Below are 22,395 nucleotides of genomic sequence, written 5' to 3'. Positions count from 1 at the left end.
ATACCATGGAAATTACCTATAGGCCAGGAAAACTGCATAGAAATGCAGACGCTCTTAGCAGAAGAGCTTACAATGTTGACGAAAATGGTGTCGACAAAAGTACAGAATCTACACAAGCGGTCAAGGTGTCTGTCCTCAAGGACAATGACAAGAAAGGTAAACAAGCTAAAAGCTGTGAGAAACTCAACCAAACTTTGACTACTACAATCTCATTACAAGAGATTTCTAAACATCAAAAATCTTACCCAAAGATACAACCAATTTATGAGTACATTTGTCAAGGTAAATTACCTAAAGGTAAAGAACGGGAAATTCTTCCTAAGCAAAATCAGTACTTTGTGTATAAAGACGTGCTTTACCACGTTTATACACAGAAAAAGGTCGAGGCCTTAGCTGACCTCCCTGTCCAGTTAGTAATTCCACGCCCCCTTGTTCCTCTTATTTTGAAGGAAACACATGATTCACATCTGTCTGGGGGACACATGGGAATTGCACGGACAATTGCAAAAACCAAGGTCAAATATTTCTGGGAGGGCATGTACAGAGATATTGTAAATTGGGTCAATTCATGCGAAATGTGCTCTCAGCGAAAGCGACCTCAGACTCAAGTGCGAGCGCACTTAACACCTATGCCAATTAGTGAGCCATTTGAGCGAATTAGTACGGATATCTTGGGACCTCTGTCTGTCTGCAAGGGCAGTCACAACAAATATGTCTTGGTGTTTATTGACAATTTCACAAAGTTTATAGAATTGATACCAATTTCTGATATCAAAGCGACTACTGTGGCTCGTGAGTTTGTCAATAGAATTATATGCAGACATGGGGTACCAAGATTTCTACATTCAGATCGGGGTACACAATATTTATCAAATATTGTGAAAGAAACTTGCAAAATTCTCGGTGTACTAAAGACACAGACAACTTCTCTTCATCCTCAGTGTAACGGACAATCAGAAAGAATGATGTCTGTTATTTTGAAAACTTTGTCGACATACTTGGGTGACGAGAAACACAATGAATGGGATAAATTAATACCCCTTGTGCAGCATGTGTACAACACGTCTCCATGCTTAGACTCTACTGAGCTGACTCCCTTCTTCCTAGCACACGGAAGACACCCTAAATCCTTCCTGGATTTCGATCTTGATATGCCGACAGACGTACAATCGTCCGCAATGGAATACATTGGTCCGTTATTAGAAAGACTTAAGAAGGCAAAAGAATTTGCCAAAGAAAAACTTAACGAAAGAAAAAAGCAAATGGTAAAAACATCTACTGAAAAAGCTAATCACCCACATTTCAGTGTAGGGGATACTGTGTATTTGTACAAACCTGTTGTGACCCCAGGGAATTGTGCCAAATTCCTAAGACCATGGGTGGGTCCCTATCTTGTATCAGAGAAAATGTCTCAGATACATGTAAAATTGCGCAGACTTTCCGATGGGAAGGCAATAAAGAATAGAGTCCATATTAACAGATTAAAGAGGGGGGCCTTGCTAAATGAAGCCCCTCCTGACAATATTGATGCCATTGAACCTGCCATTCTAGGGGATGATGAAATCCCAGATCAAAATGATCAAACTGACATTGTGACTGAAAATGAAAAAGATGATCAGGTTTATGAAATTGAGAAAATTATCAAGAAAAGAAAAGTGAATGGAAAAGAACAGTATAGAGTGAAGTGGCTATCATTTGATAGCAAGTACCATTCATGGGTAGATTTTGACGATTTAACGCCAGATTGTCAAAAATTTGTCAGAAAAACGAACATTCCTTTGTTTAAAAAACGGCGTTAATTCAGCATGGTAGCTTAGTGTATTCTTAGTTGTAGTCTCTGTATTTTTTCAAATATATTTTTTTTTCTCATTTTACTTGAGAGGACTACATTTTATTTTTCACAGTGCATATTTAAAACCACGAAGGATTTTCATATTTTCTTGTTCTCAAGTAAACACGTGAAATCAGTTTTTATAAGTTTGCGCATAAATGTGGAATAAATAATGTTTGTTTTCATATTTTAATTTTTGTGTGTTTTGCATGTACTATATCCATATGTTTATTATGTACCCAGTAGATTTGTCAGTTCATTGTAAAACCACGGGTCATGATATATGTTTCTAAGAAATACATGTTAATACCCAGTTTTATAATCAATTACAATTTCGAAGTGGACTACATATTTCTATTTTCCCTTTTGTTAATTCATGATTATGTATACATGTATCACCTGTGCAGTAGTAAAATAATGGAAGAATTACATTGTTTTATAATTAATTTTACTTACATGGATCTTTAATGCTGGTCGTTATTATGATTTGTTTATGTGAAATAATTTCAATGTTACTGAATTTTGGTACCCTTCGGTTTCATTGTATATAGAACAATATTGTTCTTGTTTTTATTTTTTACATTATTTTTTTTCTCATCATTGTAGCAATTAATTAAATACAGAAAATGTAGTGGAAACATTTTTAATTGAGCCGAGGGTAATGTCAAGGAGTGATTTTGTGTATTTTACTTTTACTTTGATGTTTCAGCATCTGTGTTGTATTTTTCAAATTTGACATCTCTTCCCTCTCCGTCCCACAGTATCAATGACAGTATTGTGAGTTATATGTTTAAAGTAGAGATAAAAGCTTGAGCATTTCCTGTCCTGAGAATTCTGTGGAAATTTATGTCAACCATTCTTTCTTTTGATGTTACATTTGAGTTCCGTATTCTTTCATTGGTTATCTTTATAAATGTGGGCGGAGTTTAGGGGAAAGAGTTGAGATGTGAGTTGTGTATCACAGAAAACATGTAGTGACGAGTAGTATTTTGAAGGATATTTTCCCATCGTCACAGTATCTGAACACAACGTTTATAATTTCCGTAAAATTTTACACACTTTGTTTTAATTAGCCAAATGCAAATAAGCATGGTAAGTGCGATATTTCCTGACAGCAATAGAAACCAGGACATTTAATTCTGAAATAAGCCAGAAAACGCACGATTTTAATTTATTTTTTTAATTATCTGCGGAAATGTGTTCTGGTCAACTCAAAGTTTGTGACATAAATATAGTTATATGCATTGCCAAAATTAACGAAACATTTATAATTTCCGTAAAATTTTACACACTTTGTTTTAATTAGCCAAATGCAATTTTTATATAAGCATGGTAAGTGCGATATTTCCTGACAGCAATAGAAACCAGGACATTTAATTCTGAAATAAGCCAGAAAACGCACGATTTTAATTTATTTTTTTAATTATCTGTGTGTATGATAAATATTTCATTGAAAAACAGCAAATGTGTTTTTTTCTTGTGTCTGTGATTGTAGTTTGTTTATTTATAAATGTCAATTTGTATTGTTTACTTACAAAGTCTTGTTACAAGATTTCTAAGCGAACTTACATATTACTTCTCCATTCCTACATGTATCACTAAATCAGGCAAGTTCAGAATTTTATCTTTTCAGAAATCATATCATATTATATCATAATCATATAATTTTGTTCTCTTTAAATGTGTAAATGTGTCTTAAAATAGTATTTAAAATGTATTTAATAATTTTTAAATATTGCAAATTATATTTGCATCTCTTTATCAATTTGAAAGTAAGAAAACCAGTCGTTTTTTATTCCTATAGCTTTTTTTTTTTATTTCGATTAACAGTTATAACGAGAAAACTACTTTCTTTCGTTATAACTAACCTTATAACGATTTAAGAAAAAATAATGCTTAATCAATATCTAGGCAAGTAGAAATATCCGGATGTTCAGTCAAATATCAGAGTCTTTTCCGACAGGTTGCGAACATACATGTGTAACTTCCAAAATGAGCGCAAATGTCGTCCAAGCTCAAGACCTCCTACAGTGCGATTGTCCAAACCCAGTTGAATTTTATTGTAAAAGATGCCAGGTCCGATTATGCGAGACCTGCTTGCCGGTACATACACGACTCAAAATGGAATTCGGACACGCCATTGAAGAATATTTCACAGAAGACGATGAAGATAATGATTGTTCCTGTGCTTTGCATCCTGAGTTCGAGCGTGGAGCATTTTGCGAAACATGTGGAGTTCCGGTTTGCCTGCTTTGCGTGTCTTTTGATCACAAAAGTCACGTGATATCAGAACTGACCAATAAAGTACCAGAACTTCTCGACACTGTTACGCGGGAAAATTTGAGACTTGAATCATTGTCTTATTCTTATGAAAGGGCACTGGAATACATCAATAAGCGGAAAGAAAACATAGCAGAAAACTACCAAAACATGACAGAAAATGTTAAACAGAGGGTAGAGTTCTTAAAACAGGAGATTGAAAAAGCTGGTGAACAACTACTCATCGATCTAAAAGAGTTTGAAGAAGAACATAGGGATAAAATGGAAAAACAACGAATAGAGGTTGTAGACAAACTAGATCAGTTAAGAAAACTCCGAAATAAAATCCCAAAGAAACGAAATATAAAGAGTGCATTAAAACTAATAAAACTAGAAAAAGACTTGGAAGAGTTCAACAGTGTACCGCAAATAGAAGATGCAACCATGCCATCCATATTATCAAGATTTGAAGTTGAAAAGGAACTACGGAAATATTTTGGAAACCTTGCTAAACCAGAGAGCTTCCAAGCCTATCTACCAGACAATGAATCCAAGAAAGACACACTGACAGTTCTGAATCCATCCCAGCTTTCTGCAACCATAGATACCAGATTTCCTCCTCGAGTTAGCCAAAATCGGTTGTTTGATTTGGTATTTATGCGTGGACGCAAATTTTGGGCAGGGGGTAGTGTACCAAAGCTAAAATTGTTTGACCTTTATGGAAATCTTCAAGATGTCAAGCCAATTGAAAGTGAATGCGGTCTTTACTTGACCCTCCATAAAGGAAAGTTAGTCTTTAATAACTACATGTTCAACTGGTTGGAAACGATTGAAAATGACCTAGGACAAACTACTTCTAAATGCATCATTGACTTTAACGTCTGCTGCACGGGCTGGTCAGCTTCCGGTATAGCGAGCACACGAGAAGGCGGGTTCCTCGTATGCATGAAACAAAATGAAAAATCGATGAAGATTGTCCGATTCAGTCGCAATGGAAAACCAATTCAAGAGATACAGTTCGATTCCAAAAATCGTCCACTGTACGAAAAGTTAGTTTACGTTGCCGAAAATGGAAACGGAGATATCTGTGCCGCAGACTGGGGGAGGAAGGTTATAGTCGTGGTAAATGAGGAGGGACAGTACAGATTTTCCTACCGTGGACATCTGAAGGAGGATAGTCTTGTCGGGGGTTCCCTGGCCACAGACAGTCTCTGCAATATTATTGTCGCAGACTGCCTGGGAGATAAGGTCCATGTGGTTAATAAGGACGGTTTCTTCTTGTGGTACATCACCGTACCCGAACTGGACAGCCCCCGGGCGCTGTCGATAACTGACGAAGGGGAACTTCTTGTGGGAGAGTGTCGAAGCGGACTCGTCAAGTGTATCAAATATTTAAAGTAATAGACCTATGTGATCTTTTGTATTTTGTACAGCATACATGTACATTACCTTGCATGTACGTAGGGGATGATTGGGTTGGGTACGGGTCGCCCTGAACGTATTTGTGTCACCAGCACATCATAAATCAATTTATTATATAGCTAATAAATAGTCTCTAATAAAATACTACCAAAAATCTAGAGAATTTTAACTTCTTGCACCATTACAAAGAGCGATAAGCATTTTATTGTAACAGCAAATAGTGAGAAAGTTCCTATCAATAAAATGTTATTTGTTGATGTTGAAATATCAGGATGCATTGTCAATGTGAAATTTTATTTGCTTCCAAATTTAATGACTGATTTTATCTTAGGTTTAGATTTTTTGCATGCAAACAACGTCACCATTCAATTTGGTTGCAAAGAATTGTCCATTGACCCCAGGCGAACGTTGTCGACGATCAAAGACATGACAATCCCCTCTAAGACCGAGACAGTAATAACTGCATGTGTACAAGGGCAGAAATTCTTGGCATCAGCTCGGGAAATGTAAGTAACCCAGAGGGTCTTATTTTTGGGAGGCCTTGTGCTATTTAAAAGATGGGGAAACGTTTTTAAGAGTTGCCAACTTTACTGATAACGACATAAAAATTCAAAAAGGGGATGCCATTGGGAAATTTTGTTGTTTAGCTCGGGACGACAGTTTAGTTAAGCTACCTGATACTACAAATAGTACCAAAGAAGGAAATGTGCACGTGACCCCATCCCCTACCCAGGATTCAGAGTGGGGGGAGATCTCACTGAATCACAGTCCCGAAATTTACAGAGTTTGTTTGACAAATATTCACACGTATTTTCTGGACCAGAGGGTAAATTAGGCAATTGTGACATTATTCAGCATGAGATAAGTATTGTAGAAAATACAATGCCAATCAGGCAGAGGACTTACCGCTTAAGTCAAAAACAAAAAGAAGTGATGTCCGAAATGTTATAGGACATGATATCACAGGGTATTATAGAAGAGTCTACAAGCCCCTGGGCTTCGCCTTGCATGCTAGTCGCTAAGAAAAATAATAGTGGCTACAGATTTGTGTGTGACTACAGAAAATTGAATCAATGTTCAAAGATTCAAGCGCAACCAATACCAACTGTCGAGGAATCGTTAGACAGTTTGGGATGTCAGAGTCCAGCATGGTTTTCTAGCTTGGACCTACATAGCAGGTTCTATCAGGCTTCGATTCATGAGAATTCCAGACAGTATACAGCTTTCAGAACTCACATGGGCTTGTTTCAATTCAAGCGCTTACCCATGGGTCTGGCCAATTCACCGGGTACTTTTCAGAGGGTTATGGAGGCTGTATTACGGGGTTTGTCTTGGAAATCATGTCTCGTATACCTAGATGACATAATCGTGTTTTCAAAAACATTTGATGAGCACTTAGTGCATCTTGAGGAAGTATTTGAAAGGTTAGCTGCAGCTGACCTACGACTTAAGGCAGAGAAGTGCAATTTTGCACACAATGAGTTACGATATCTTGGTCATATTGTTAGTAAGTCTGGTATCAGTCCAGACCCAGACAAGGTCAAGGCGGTACAGGATTTCCCGACTCCTTGCAATCTCAAGGAATTGAGAGCCTTTTTAGGTCTCTCGGGTTATTATAGGAAATTTATTCCTAATTACAGTAAAACTGCTTCACCGCTATATGAACTAACAAGGAAAGATGTTAGTTTTCACATGAATGAAAAGGCAATGGCTGCGTTTCAGTCACTGAAACGAAAACTCATAGAGCCTCCAATATTAGGCTTCCCTGACCTTGATCAACCTTTTCTCTTATATACTGATTGCAGCGCGGATTCTGTGGGCGCTGTCTTATCACAGGTGCAAGGCACGGTTGAAAAGGTCATTGCGTATGCTGGACGCACTTTGTCTCAAGCTGAGCGCAATTATGGAATTACAGAGCGCGAATGCTTGGCGTTAGTATTTGGAGTGAAACATTTCGATTGCTACTTACGCCATTCAAAATTTGAAGCAATTGTTGATCATTCCGCTTTAAAATGGCTTTTTAGCCTCAAACAACCACGTGGTAGACTGGCCAGATGGATTGCCTTGTTACAATCCTATACCATGGAAATTACCTATAGGCCAGGTAAACTGCATAGTAATGCAGACGCTCTTAGCAGAAGAGCTTACAATGTTGACGAAAATGGTGTCGACAAAAGTACAGAATCTACATAAGCGGTCAAGGTGTCTGTCCTCAAGGACAATGACAAGAAAGGTAAACAAGCTAAAAGCTGTGAGAAACTCAACCAAACTTTGACTACTACAATCTCATTACAAGAGATTTCTAAACATCAGAAATCTGACCCAAAGATACAACCAATTTATGAGTACATTTGTCAAGGTAAATTACCTAAAGGTAAAGAACGGGAAATTCTTCCTAAGCAAAATCAGTACTTTGTGTATAAAGACGTGCTTTACCACGTTTATACACAGAAAAAGGTCGAGACCTTAGCTGACCTCCCTGTCCAGTTAGTAATTCCACGCCCCCTTGTTCCTTTTATTTTGAAGGAAACACATGATTCACATCTGTCTGGGGGACACATGGGAATTGCACGACAATTGCAAAAACCAAGGTCAAATATTTCTGGGAGGGCATGTACAGAGATATTGTAAATTGGGTCAATTCATGCGAAATGTGCTCTCAGCGAAAGCGACCTCAGACTCAAGTGCGAGCGCACTTAACACCTATGCCAATTAGTGAGCCATTTGAGCGAATTAGTACGGATATCTTGGGACCTCTGTCTGTCTGCAAGGGCAGTCACAACAAATATGTCTTGGTGTTTATTGACAATTTCACAAAGTTTATAGAATTGATACCAATTTCTGATATCAAAGCGACTTCTGAGTACTGTGGCTCGTGAGTTTGTCAATAGAATTATATGCAGACATGGGGTACCAAGATTTCTACATTCAGATCGGGGTACACAATATTTATCAAATATTGTGAAAGAAACTTGCAAAATTCTCGGTGTACTAAAGACACAGACAACTTCTCTTCATCCTCAATGTAACGGACAATCAGAAAGAATGATGTCTGTTATTTTGAAAACTTTGTCGACATACTTGGGTGACGAGAAACACAATGAATGGGATAAATTAATACCCCTTGTGCAGCATGTGTACAACACGTCTCCATGCTTAGACTCTACTGAGCTGACTCCCTTCTTCCTAGCACACGGAAGACACCCTAAATCCTTCCTGGATTTCGATCTTGATATGCCGACAGACGTACAATCGTCCGCAATGGAATACATTGGTCCGTTATTAGAAAGACTTAAGAAGGCAAAAGAATTTGCCAAAGAAAAACTTAACGAAAGAAAAAAGCAAATGGTAAAAACATCTAATGAAAAAGCTAATCACCCACATTTCAGTGTAGGGGATACTATGTATTTGTACAAACCTGTTGTGACCCCAGGGAATTGTGCCAAATTCCTAAGACCATGGGTGGGTCCCTATCTTGTATCAGAGAAAATTTCTCAGATACATGTAAAATTGCGCAGACTTTCCGATGGGAAGGCAATAAAGAATAGAGTCCATATTAACAGGTTAAAGAGGGGGGCCTTGCGGTTTGATGAGCTAAATGAAGCCCCTCCTGACAATATTGATGCCATTGAACCTGCCATTCTAGGGGATGATGAAATCCCAGATCAAAATGATCAAACTGACATTGTGACTGAAAATGAAAAAGATGATCAGGTTTATGAAATTGAGAAAATTATCAAGAAAAGAAAAGTGAATGGAAAAGAACAGTATAGAGTGAAGTGACTATCATTTGATAGCAAGTACCATTCATGGGTAGATTTTGACGATTTAACGCCAGATTGTCAAACATTTGTCAGGAAAACGAACATTCCTTTGTTTAAAAAACGGCGTTAATTCAGCATGGTAGCTTAGTGTATTCTTAGTTGTAGTCTCTGTATTTTTTCAAATATATTTTTTTTTCTCATTTTACTTGAGAGGACTACATTTTATTTTTCACAGTGCATATTTAAAACCACGAAGGATTTTCATATTTTCTTGTTCTCAAGTAAACACGTGAAATCAGTTTTTATAAGTTTGCGCATAAATGTGGAATAAATAATGTTTGTTTTCATATTTTAATTTTTGTGTGTTTTGCATGTACTATATCCATATGTTTATTATGTACCCAGTAAAACCACGGGTCATGATGCACGTTTCTAAGAAATACATGTTAATACCCAGTTTTTATAATCAATTACAATTTCGAAGTGGACTACATATTTCTATTTTCCCTTTTGTTAATTCATGATTATGTATACATGTATCACCTGTGCAGTAGTAAAATAATGGAAGAATTACATTGTTTTATAATTAATTTTACTTACATGGATCTTTAATGCTGGTCGTTATTATGATTTGTTTATGTGAAATAATTTCAATGTTACTGAATTTTGATACCCTTCGGTTTCATTGTGTATGGAACAATGTTTTTCTTGTTTTTACTTTTACATTATTTTTTTTCACCATTGTAGCAATTAGTTAAACACAGAAAATGTAGTGGAAACATTTTTAATTGAGCCGAGGGTAATGTCAAGCAGTGATTTTGTGTATTTTACTTTTACTTTGATGTTTCAGCATCTGTGTTGTATTTATCAAATTTGACATCTCTCCCCCTCCGTCCCACAGTATCAATGACAGTATTGTGAGTTATATGTTTAGAGTAGAGATAAAAGCTTGAGCATTTCCTGTCCTGAGAATTCTGTGGAAATTTATGTCAACCATTCTTTCTTTTGATGTTACATTTGAGTTCCGTATTCTTTCATTGGATATCTTTATAAATGTGGGCGGAGTTTAGGGGAAAGAGAGATGTGATGTGTGTATCAGAGTTCAGTCTTAGTTTTGATAATTTAGCGAATAAATAAGTTTAAACATTTTCTACATATTTTTGTCTCATAGTTTATATATTTCTTTTTCAATTTTCACTTCCTTGTAACTTAGAATTCCCTGAATAAAAAGTGAAAACGAAAACGTGTAGTGACGAGTAATATTTTGAAGGATATTTCATCATCGTCACAGTATGAATTTGACTTATTTTTTAAAATCTGTAAACAAAAAGAAATATTCTTTGCATTTGATTTTATTTAGAATACTTTCTAACCTTAGAATCTTTAAAAAAAATTATGCTTTATCTATTGACTTAGATATAGGATTCAATATCTTTACAAGTAGAATAACTCTTTACATCGGCACAAAATCTAACAACAATTATGTGCAGTGCAGATGTTTATATATCTTAAATATGAAAATATTTTACAGACTATACAAGATAACAATTTTCTTATTTAACAGGGTAAAATTCTGCATGTAAAAAGGGGCGAGATTGCAGTGTTTAGAGGATTCATTCTTTTATGCTTTATCTATTGACTTAGGATTCAATATCTTTACAAGTAGAAATGTGCAGTGCAGATGTTTACTTAAATATGAAAATATTTTCAGACATGTTGCAAACTTTTCTTGGAAAATGAGCGCAAATCTCAACCAAGCTCAAAACCTCCTACAGTGCGATTGTCCAAACCCTGTTGAATTTTATTGTAAAAGATGCCAGGTCCGATTATGCGAGACATGCTTGCCGGTACACACAAGGCTCAAAACAGAATTAGGACACGCCATTGATGAATATTTCACAGAAGACGACGAAAATACCAATTGTTCTTGTGCTTTGCATCCTGAATTCGAGCGTGGAGCATTTTGCGAAACCTGTGGAGTTCCAGTTTGCCTGCTTTGTGTGTCTTTTGATCACAAAAGTCACGTGATAGCAGAACTGACCAATAAAATACCAGAACTTCTCGACACTGTTACGCGGGAAAATTTGAGACTTGATTCATTGTCTAATTCTTATGAAAGGGCACTAGAATACATCAATAAGCGGAAAGAAAACATAGCAGAAAACTACCAAAACATGACAGACAATATTAAACAGAGGGTGGAGTTCTTAAAACAAGAGATTGAAAAAGCTGGTGAACAACTACTCAACGATTTAAAAGAGTTTGAAGAAGAACATAGGGATAAAATGGAAAAACAACGAATAGAGGTTGTAGACAAACTAGATCAGTTAAGAAAACTCCGAAATGAAATCCCAAAGAAACGAAATATAAAGAGTGCATTAAAACTGTTAAAACTAGAAAAAGACTTGGAAGAGTTCAACAGCGTACCACAAATAGAAGATGCAACCATGCCATCCATATTATCAAGATTTGAAGTTGAAAAGGAACTACGGAAATATTTTGGAAACCTTGCTAAGCCAGAGAGCTTCCAAGCCTATCTACCAGACAATGAATCCAAGAAAGACACGCTGACGGTTTTGAATCCACCACAGCTTTCTGAAACCATAGATACCAGATTTCCCCCTCGAGTTAGCCAAAATCGGTTGTTTGATTTGGTATTTATGCGTGGACGCAAATTTTGGGCAGGGGGCAGTGTTCCAAAACTAAAATTGTTTGACTTTTATGGAAATCTTCAAGATGTCAAGCCAATTGAAAGTGAATGTGGTCTTTACTTGACTCTCCATAAAGGAAAGTTAGTCTTCAATAACTACATGTTTAATCGATTGGAAACGATCGAAAATGACCCAGGACAAACTACTTCTAAATGCATCATTGACTTTACCGTCTGCTGCACGGGCTGGTCAGCTTCCGGTATAGCCAGCACACGAGAGGGCGGCTTCCTTGTATGCATGAAACAAAACGAAAAGTCGATGAAGATTGTCCGATTCAGTCGCAATGGTAAACCAATTCAAGAGATACAGTTCGATTCCAAAAACCGTCCACTGTACGAAAAGCTAGTTTACGTTGCCGAAAATGGAAACGGAGATATCTGTGCAGCAGACTGGGGGAGGAAGGTTATAGTCGTAGTAAGTGAGGAGGGACAGTACAGATTTAGCTACCATGGACACCTGAAGGAGGATAGCCTTGTCGGGGGTTCCCTGGCCACAGACAGTCTTTGCAATATAATAGTCGCAGACTGCCTGGGAGATAAGATCCATGTGGTTAACAGGGATGGTTTCTTCTTGTGGTACATCACTGTACCCGAACTGGACAGCCCCCGGGCGTTGTCGATAACTGACGAAGGGGAACTTCTTGTGGGAGAGTGTCGAAGCGGACTCGTCAAGTGTATCAAATACTTAAAGTAATAGTCCTTTGTGAATAATTGTATTTTGTACAGCATACAGTAAAATTACACTGCATGTACGTAGGGGAGGGATGGGGTGGGTACGGGTCACCCTGAACGTATGTATATTGTCACCAGCACATCATAAATCAATTTATCTTCAAATTTTATTCATAAAAAGATTCTGGAATGCCAGGTTATTTTTTTTGTTATGAATTCGTTCATTACCTTAAAGATACATTCATTCATATGTTAGGTTCCATGCAGAAAACATTCGTCCAAGAAAGTTGATCATTTTTTATTTCACTGAATAATACATGTATGTAAATAAATGATGCAAAGATGAAATTAAAAAAGATAATTAATTCTTTATTTATTTTTATATGTATTAAGTAATAAACAATCTTCTTGAATTTTTAGACTGACAAGAGACTGAAAACAATAAATAATATTATTCATGGCACTCTCGTTTGACAAGATACATATGGCGGATTTGAAAATTAGTCCGCGCATGCGTATAATGATTTATATAAAAAAAAATCATTCATTCAAGAATTCCCAATATATTTGTTTACACAGCTATTGAAGAAATTACTGGGTAAATGAATTCATTAATTCTTATATGCATAGCACCGTTTATATCTGACGAATCCAACATACACATCTAAACACTGAACTGATCTGGGGTCAAGAAATAGATACCAGATAGTGCTCTGAATTTGTTTTTAACTTAATTCTGTAACATTGTGAAACTTCCATCAAACGTCGAAGATTATTCCATTATGTTTTTTTACGATGCAGTTTCAAAATAAATCCACTATTTAAACGTTGAACATTGAGAATTTCTGTCGGGAACAAGAAGTTCAACAGAGTCTTCAGTCAGAAACGATAAATCGGTTCGATTGGAAGTATTCGAGGTCATTCTTTCATACACGTGCTTTGAATGAAGTCGTTGAAAATCTATTCCAGATGACCTGTAGCTGTTTCCTTCCAATAAATTATCTTCACAGTCAGAATCATCCGAATAAATAGATTTTAAGGTACTGCTTGTATATGGTTCATTTAGTAAGGACGGTCTGGTTGTTTCGAACACACTCTTTTTAATTGTTGCATAAATATGATTCGTGGTGTTATTAAAACTGTATGTGGAATTTGATAGATTAACTTCATTAATCATTAAATCACAATCAATATCATTGTAGTGGTTTTCTGATTGGAAATTCTCGTCAAAGTCGTAATTCGAACGTTTACCAGTACTTTTCGGACTTTCATCAGAATCAAGTGACGTCATTTCCATGTCATTTTCACTTCCGCAAGCGTATGTTTCCTCCGTTTTGCGTGAATATGGCGACTCTGCAAAGTCGATATCTCGACCGTAATATTTTTTGAAAGCTTTCCTCAAAAGAGTGAACTCGTCTATTCGAGATTTTTGCTTTTCAAGGTCTTCATAATTTTCACTTCCGCTTTTTTCATTACACTGAAGAGGGGAGCAATGCGAATCGAACACGTCTACACAAGGAAATTGTTTGTATGTGCTCTCCAATGGAGACTGATCGGAATGGTCCGAATATTTCGGATTCCGCCTCGGTATAGATCCAGTTTTTGTATATTTTCCGTAATTATACCGACAGTTACCCTATACAAAGAGAAAACCATAGTTAGATTTCAGTCGGGCATTTTTACTTTTAATAATCTATTGACAAGAGACGGACAATACTCACATTACAAGAGGAATTGGTTTCCTTTTCTCCGTCAAGGTGAATACAAATACACCGATCACGTGATCTGTAGGTTACTATGGAGACTGTCTTCTGTCGACTTTGATACCTTAAAGAGAGAGAATAAAAAAGGATTAGGAATTTACGCAAAAAAGTGACATAAATGTTTTACAAAACTTTTCTTTTTTTAGCCCTCCTTCGAAGAAAGGAGGGCATATTACTTTGCTGCTGTCTGTCGGTCGGTCAGTTTGTCTGTCTGTCTGTCGGTCCACCATCAGTTTCCGTTCATTTTATTCGCAAAGGTTGCACATGTTGAAATGAAATTTGGTATACAGATTTATCATAAGAATATCCAGCCTAAGATCAAGTTCTATTTTGGGTACAATCGGGCCATTTTGGACAGAGTTCTGTCATTTGGACTTTAAAAAATTCCAATTATTTGCAGTTTCCAATTATCATTTACAGAGGTTGCTTATATTGAAATGAATTTTAGTATAAAAATTTATCATAAGAATATTTAGGTCAAGTTCTGTTTTGGGTATGATCGAGCCATTTTGGATAGAGTTATGCCCCTTGGGCTTAGAAAAATTCCAATCATTTGGGAGAGGGAGGGCATAAGTGTTTTACTAACATCTCTTGGATTTTTTTTTTTTTTTTAGAAAAATGAAAATGCTAACAAAAAAATTACCTTATGACATAAATGACTATTATCACCATGACGACAAAGAAAATTAAACAGGAAAACACGACTGTATTTACACACTCGGAATCACAAAACGTAAAGATGGCGTTCCCGCCAAGTCGAGCAGGAGATTTCAGCATTTCTGGTATAGGAATGTCACAACGTTTAGCTATTCTGAAAATTATTCTTAGACCATCTTCGTCACTTAAAAGTCTTTTGTAATCAACTTGAAAGAGAATCTGTGGATTAGAGGGTGGCGGGCATGGAATCTTGTCCCAGAAGGAGTATGGATCCGCCAAAAGGTCGCATAAAAGTTTGTCTTTGATGTTGCAGACATTATTCATTATTCAAGAAGCAGAGAACATCCACCTGGAATTTAAAAAAAGTTTGTTAAACATTTTTATTGTGTCCAAAGTTTATAATAACAAACAAAGAACGGTTACTCCGAATCATATGCTTGCGCTGTAGCTTGAGCGAGTTACGTTTCCTGACATAATTATCTAAGTATTATATCCATGCCACAAAAAATATATTAAACGGCTCAAATACTCCAGACTTTTCCTGAATTCAACACAAAAAGTAAAAATTAACACGGTTATTCACTCCCTACAAATGTCTTAAAATTTTCACTAAACAAACTCTAGAATAATAAATAAATCCGGTCTTTTTTTTTTCGGGTGGTTTATCCCTACTTGTTACTTCCTTTCTTTTGTCAAACATTTTCATTGCTTAAAGCACAGTAGGATATCTCTATAATCAAACCTTCAGAGAAAATGGGCTGTCACACATTGTATTATAATCGGAAAGGTTGGTAGTTTCTCACTTTCTACAAACTGAGTCCACTAAGTACGTACATGTAGTGTATATGCCATTTTCTTTATTGTTCATTAGTTCACTAAATTGTCCATTGCAAGATGATTCCTTGTGTTACAAATTGGTTTATGAATCCCAGTTTTCATTGATAAAAAAGTATCATGGAAGACTCTTGAAATTTTTGTCTCATTAGATTTGATATGTCTTTTTGCACACTCTTTTAACTAAAGTGACTTTCAAATTGCCAATATCTGTCAGTTTTGCCCCTTTGTAATGAAACTCCGTAAAGCACAGTAGTGTATAATTCCTTTTTTTTCTCTCTCAAACCATCCCGTGAAGAGAGAGAAATTATTTCAATCATTTGTTTGTATATCTCAGATAAATTGTTGTTTATAATGCTGTCTGTTCAAGCATGTCTTGATACAAATTCTGCAGTTTACATGTACAATCAGTATGAGAGAGAGAGAGAGAGAGAGAGAGAGAGAGAGAGAGAGAGAGAGAGAGAGAGAGGGGTTAATTAATTTCGTTTCCCCCTTCACACAATGTTTCACATACATATGTACAGGGAGTTCAATGTAGAACATAATGTCATGTCAATTGTTACTGTAGATAAGATCAGGCATACTGAAACGTTACAAACCGATATACTTCAAAATTTTCAAGTAGTCACTTAAATAAAAAGATGAACACTTAAAGCAAGATCTCGTTGAGATGAAATAATTTTTTCTGAGAGTGTGATAAAACAAAATTGAAACTTCTTTTGCACGTCAACAAATTGCATTTGCAGCCCGAACAAAACACAAGCATCCTCTTTGTTAGAAGGAGTTCGTGCAGACATGCAGATACCAGAAAACAAATTACACAATGTTCTATATAAAAGACATCAAGTTCAGCTTTATTCCACAATAAAAGAGAAAAATAATGAATTCACAGAGAAAATGGTCTCATTATTCCGGATTGTTAGTCAGGGGATTATCGCGGTTATTTGAAGATCAAACAACTTATGTATCGTACGGGACTTTTGATAAAAGATGATTAGGAATGAATGGTGGACGTTTGTTTCTTTTAGTACCGAAATGAACAATATCATATATAAATTATATCAAGGAATCTATAAAGCTACACAGATACATGTATAATAAAGAGTTCTTTTCTTCTAATCTTATACAGATGCCTTGCCTTACTTGTACCTTTACGTACATTCAAAAGGATAAACTTGAACCTTCTGTCTAATACTCAAAAGAATGAAACAAAACCAATATAACAAATGTACCTAAAAACAATTCAAAAGATCCTCCAATTTAAGCTTTAGCTTTTTTATCAGGATAGTTGCAAATTATTGCAAAGCAGAAAATATGATATGATGTCTGGTATTCTATTTGACCTTATCCAACTTTAAAATTCTCAGGCATAACAATGTTTAATATTACAATGTAAAACTTGCGTGCAATTTTTTTATTTGACAGTTAGACATTGACCTTTTCAAAATGACCACGGTTCATGCAATGACACGTTACGGTCAATGTTACAATCGTTTCAGATATACATGAATAAATGAATAATGTGTTTTAATCCAAATGTTTTAATCAAAAAATGATTGCTGGCCTTTGACCTTGCTTTTGTCCAAATGACTAAATTTCAAGGTCAAGGCATGGCCTTGCCTTTGTATACAAATGACATTGACTCGTAATAAAAACATGTGATTTGGGTTTGAGTTACTTTAAAAGTTTCCGTATTACTACACTGTATGTTAAAGCTTCCGTCCCGAAAGAAAAGGGGTAGAGGCGGACAAAAAGGGACAAAACAAGTTATTTTAACAGTCTACCCGACATATTGTCCCCTTGTAATATTTTGGAAAAAGCATAAAACTGTCGGGGGAATAACCATATGTTATTTGTTTATGATATCAATACCCCCATCTGGATATTTGACATCTACATTATAAGTGGTGCTGTATTGAAATCTAAAATAAACTGTTGATGTAATGAGCCACCTTAAAATGTAATTTAAACCTTTGACATAAAGTCAATTGCACAAGAATCTTCTTTTTTATCCAAGACAGTTGTTTGAATTTATATGTAGGTCTTAAATAATCTGTTCAAGTTACAGCAAAATTGGATTCAGATGTTTCATTAAGCAATAAACGGACCCCAATGATGAATCACATGTCAGAAATTAACATCAAATAATAATTCTAATTTCTGGTGTTAACTCGCGCTTTGAGTGCTCAGTTCCTCAAAAAACGTCTCATAAACCTGATTTAGAGCGGATGAAAAAGTTCCTTTTCTAAAGTCATAAATAACAAGAGTGAAGAAGAAGAAAAAAAGATTTTTCTCAATGGGTATATTGCTTTCAAATCCAGACAAATAAATAACACAAAGAGAGCATCTCAGTGTCTTTGATTACAGTAAAACACGGTTCTAAAGAGTGTCATTACAATTAAACCCGGTTACAAGGGAATCATATTACAGTAAAACTCGATTATGAGAAAGCTAAATTACAGAGATATTTGGTAATGAGGAGGTCATAATTACAGTTAAACTCGGTTGTAAGGAATTTACATTACAGTGAAACTACATCATACAGGTACTACGTTACATGTATAAAAAAAAAGTCAAAAAACGTTTAACCCAGTTACAAAGAAGTCACAGCTAGTAAAACTCGGTTAATACGGAAGTCAGTCAAATTTCAGTAAAACCCAGTAAATAGGGTGTCAAGTTGCAGTAAACCCGGTAATAATGAAGTGAAACTCAGTTGTAATGAAGTCACGTTACAGTGAAACTCAGTTATAAAGAAGTCACGGTATAGTAAAACTCTGTTGTAATGAAGACACGTTACAGTAAGACTCAGTTGTTATCAAGTCATGTTACAGTAAAACTCAGATGTAATGAAGACACGTTACAGTGAAACTTAATTGTAATGAAGTCTCGTTACCGTAAAACTCAGTTGTAATGAAGACACGTTACAGTAAAACTCAGTTGTAATGAATTCACATTACAGTAATACTCAGTTGTAATGAAGTCACGTTACAGTAAAACTCAGTCTTATGGAAGTCAAATTTCAGTACAATTTAAGCATTGAAGAATAATTCAGGTGCGGATCCAGCCATTTTTGAAAGGAGGGGTTCCAGGGTTGTGTCCCTTTAACCCCCCCCCCCTACACACTCTCAAGCAAAGATTCATACACACGTATGGAAAGATCTAAGGTTGTGGGAAACAATAACTTTGTTTTAGGTCCCCTTTTTCCTTTGAAGGAAAAAGGTTTCCTGGTTGAACCAGAGTAATAAATGGGTAGGCTTTACCTGATTGGCTGAATTGAGGTATGTAAATATTTTCATTTTAAAGTAAAAATATTAATGTTTGAAATAAATGATGGAATGTGGGAATATTACAAAAATTCTAGAAATACCAGGGGAGATTGTAGGAGTGGGGATTGATATTTTTGGCAGGGTGTCATTTACTGCCGATCTCTGTAAGTTCTAAATAACTGCAAATTTGACCTATAAACGCCGCGGAACGGTATATTTTTTTTCGTGTTTTTAATAAGTGCTTAGAACGAACTTTCAAATAATACCAGTGATTTGTTTGAACGGGAATTAGTAAATTACTTGGAGGGCAAAAGGTTTGTATAGAGTTCTATGGGAAATTAATTGGTACTCTTTTCCCTGAAAAGGTACCCCCACTCCAAATAAAATAGGAAACACAGTTCAAAAACTACTGAAGCCTGAAAATTGAATGGATTTGCAGCATTTTCGAAGATAACAAAGAACTTTCTTTAAGATTTTGAAAAACTTTTTTTGGGTGGGGTGCGGTTGAGGTTTAAAATAAAGAGTTACATTTAGTTCCTTCGAAAGATATAATCAAAAAACGGTACATTATATAGCCAACACATGCAGCTAGAGTCTGAGCTCGAGATCACGGGAATCTAATATCAAATTAAATTTCGCATATAAGATATATAAAAATAAGTAGAATATTTTCTACCGTTCTTTCATAAAAAAAAGTAATAGTGAAGGTGAATATAATGGAGGAAACTAGATGTATGAGAATCTTTCTTTTAAATACATAAGTTAGACGTATACATATTTATTCTCTGAAAATGTTTACCCTCTCTCTCAACTTGGCAAAAAATAAAGGGGGGTTCCAACACCCGGAACCCCCCCCCTCTAGATCCGCCAATGTAATTAATGCAAACTTCTTCTGTGAAATTAGAAATATATCCAATAGACTTGGGTACTGTTTGCGAGAATAAATGTGAATAATAGTTATAAAACATGGGTAAACATCTTATAGATTTGTACAGAAAATTATACGAAGCTTCAATGAAATTCTACGATTTTTTTATAGACATTGTTAAATGTCACTTCAAATTTAAAAAAAAAAATCAATCAAAAACACAATACAATCAAAAATACAAAATCAATCCATGCACCAATTACTCTTAAAAATAATTTTATTGGCCTTTTTAACGTTTCACTCTGATCTTTTGATGCATTAAGTTTGTATATCTGACATGTAGTTCTCACGAATCCGTTACAGCTGTTTTATCTAAACAGACTTTCATTTTATACAAAAAATCCCAACAATGAACTAAAACAATACACTTGTGTCAATAAATAAAGATTATTTATCCGAATGATAAACAAGAACTATATTTTTTTGTCGGATTCAGCAACGTCAATCGTGTTACTGTCCTCAAAGAAGGCTTACTGCGGAAGGGAGAAATTGGGCCTATTTGACATTTGCGGATGTATAACAAGACTTCATTTCCGGTCAGTAATTCGTACTTCTGATTGATGAGGCTAAGAATTGGATTGTTTTTGGGGGGTTCGGGAGTTTACAATACTAATGAAGTGTCATCTTGATAAAAAAAAGTTTGATGTAACGATAAGCAAAATAGAACATTTTGACCTATTTCTGTCTTCAAATCGCTTAGTGTATTATAATGCGCTCCATGACACCTACTTGGTAATAATATGTGGTACTTCAAAATTCTCGACTAAATCTCAAGCAACACCCATTCTTCAACGACGATGCCATTCTCATTCTACATGTACTTAATAAAAATTTATATAAAATTGTGATCTAAAACGATCAAATCAAGCTTTTGAGTTACAGACAAAAATTTTTTCAACCGATTCCCCAGACCATAGCACCAACCGCAAAATTAATTTAAGATTCAAATCTGCATATTTGTGAACAGCAAACATTGCATTATGAGGCAGATTTACACCTTTTAATCCATTAACCCTATTTCAAGTCCCCCTCCGGTTCTTTTATGATTCCGGAGACATTGTCTAGCACTTTACGTATGTCTGACTATCATGAGTTATAAATTACAGAAGAGCCATATGTCCCTTTCTTCTCCCAGACTCAGGACAATTAATTGTAAGATCTATTAATTTTCCTTTCATCATAGCATGATTGCTGCGTTTTGTGACTTCTTGCATATAAGCATAATGAACATACGTGCTTAATGAAAACGTATTGCAACTGCAAATGTTAGGAAGGGCAAACCATAGTGTCTATAGTATATATCTAAACAAGGTTTGGAATTTCTTAATTTGACAGAGAAAGCCGAGGAAATGTGAAAGTTGTCCTTACATAAAGAAAACTTAATTTTTTTAATTCTTACCCAGTATAACTGGAGGTACATCAAGGATTTCTTTCTCCGAAACTCTTACATAGTTTAATTTAGTTAAAAATACTTTTTATTAATATGAGTTAATAGCAAAGGTTTTATTTAAAAATTTCTGAAATTCAAACGACAGCACCAGTGGACGCGCTAAATTCAGCACTGATACAGTAATGATGCTGAAATTTTTATTACAAGAGCTTGGAAAATATAGTTACCTGTAAATTACATTTATTCTATATATCCAAGAATCTCAACGTTTTGCTGTAAACTAGCATTTAAAGTTGACTTTTAAAATTAACTGTGATACGCAAGGCTAAATATTTTAGGATATTTTCAGGACATAGGCATTTAATTGAAAATACGAGTTCAACTGATCTGATAAATTCTACATTTTTTCATACTAATTAAGCACATGTTTGATATGTTAAATTCAAATTCTGACAAGTTAGCTCTAATAACGTGCTTATTAAGATAAATGCATGTAGATTAACTAATATGCATGATTATAGTCATTTATATAAATCCCATATATATTGATAGGCATGCGCACAGGGATAATTAAATCAAGGGGAATTTATTAATAATAAAAAAAAAACTAATGAAGAATTGTAGTAGAGACATTTTCCCAAGCTATTTCAACCATGCACTTGAGTGTCATTTGAAGGAGGGCTGCACTAAAAACAAATGGCAAAAGAATAGTCTGTCATGGGGTCTTTTTTTATAAAGACGGTTTACAATCAAAGACTTTATCAGACATTCTCTTAGACCAACATTCAACCAATTTATTTTTATGCACCCCCATCATCGAAGACTCAAGGGGTATAGTTTTTGTCCTATACCTCCGTCTGTCTGTCTGTTTATCTTCAGTCTGTGCGCAAAAAAACTTT

General features: G+C 35.3%; 3 protein-coding genes across 5 annotated transcripts in view; 2 read left to right on the top strand and 1 right to left on the bottom strand.

Moving 5' to 3' along the window:
- The first annotated feature begins 1,799 nt into the window (after positions 1 to 1,799).
- On the top strand, positions 1,800 to 5,602 carry LOC134239180 (E3 ubiquitin-protein ligase TRIM71-like). The gene is made up of 2 exons (XM_062721353.1): positions 1,800 to 2,861; positions 3,795 to 5,602. Exon 2 carries the CDS (start codon positions 3,824 to 3,826, stop codon positions 5,489 to 5,491), a length of 1,668 nt encoding a protein of 555 aa, XP_062577337.1. The 5' UTR covers positions 1,800 to 2,861; positions 3,795 to 3,823; the 3' UTR covers positions 5,492 to 5,602.
- Positions 5,603 to 11,012: 5,410 nt separating this feature from the next.
- Positions 11,013 to 12,680, top strand: LOC134239195 (uncharacterized). Its single transcript, XM_062721366.1, has one exon. It carries the CDS (start codon positions 11,013 to 11,015, stop codon positions 12,678 to 12,680), a length of 1,668 nt encoding a protein of 555 aa, XP_062577350.1.
- A 334-nt stretch (positions 12,681 to 13,014) lies between these two features.
- LOC134239178 (uncharacterized) overlaps positions 13,015 to 22,395 on the bottom strand; it is a 41,332-nt gene continuing 31,951 nt past the window's right edge. For all 3 annotated transcript variants that reach the window (XM_062721351.1, XM_062721352.1, XM_062721350.1), the window contains 3 exons: positions 15,065 to 15,427; positions 14,380 to 14,485; positions 13,015 to 14,294 (listed from right to left, as the gene is read on the bottom strand). In XM_062721351.1, coding sequence (XP_062577335.1) covers positions 13,476 to 14,294; positions 14,380 to 14,485; positions 15,065 to 15,402 — 1,263 coding nt within the window. In that variant the 5' untranslated portion in view covers positions 15,403 to 15,427 and the 3' untranslated portion in view covers positions 13,015 to 13,475. The remainder of the gene's footprint in view (positions 14,295 to 14,379; positions 14,486 to 15,064; positions 15,428 to 22,395) is intronic.

Source organism: Saccostrea cucullata, unplaced genomic scaffold (genome assembly GCF_032062105.1).
Source record: "Saccostrea cucullata isolate Sc308-1 unplaced genomic scaffold, CSIRO_AGI_Scuc_v1 ctg169, whole genome shotgun sequence".
Lineage (NCBI taxonomy): Eukaryota > Metazoa > Mollusca > Bivalvia > Ostreida > Ostreidae > Saccostrea > Saccostrea cuccullata.
This window is presented reverse-complemented; position numbering and strand designations above follow the sequence as displayed.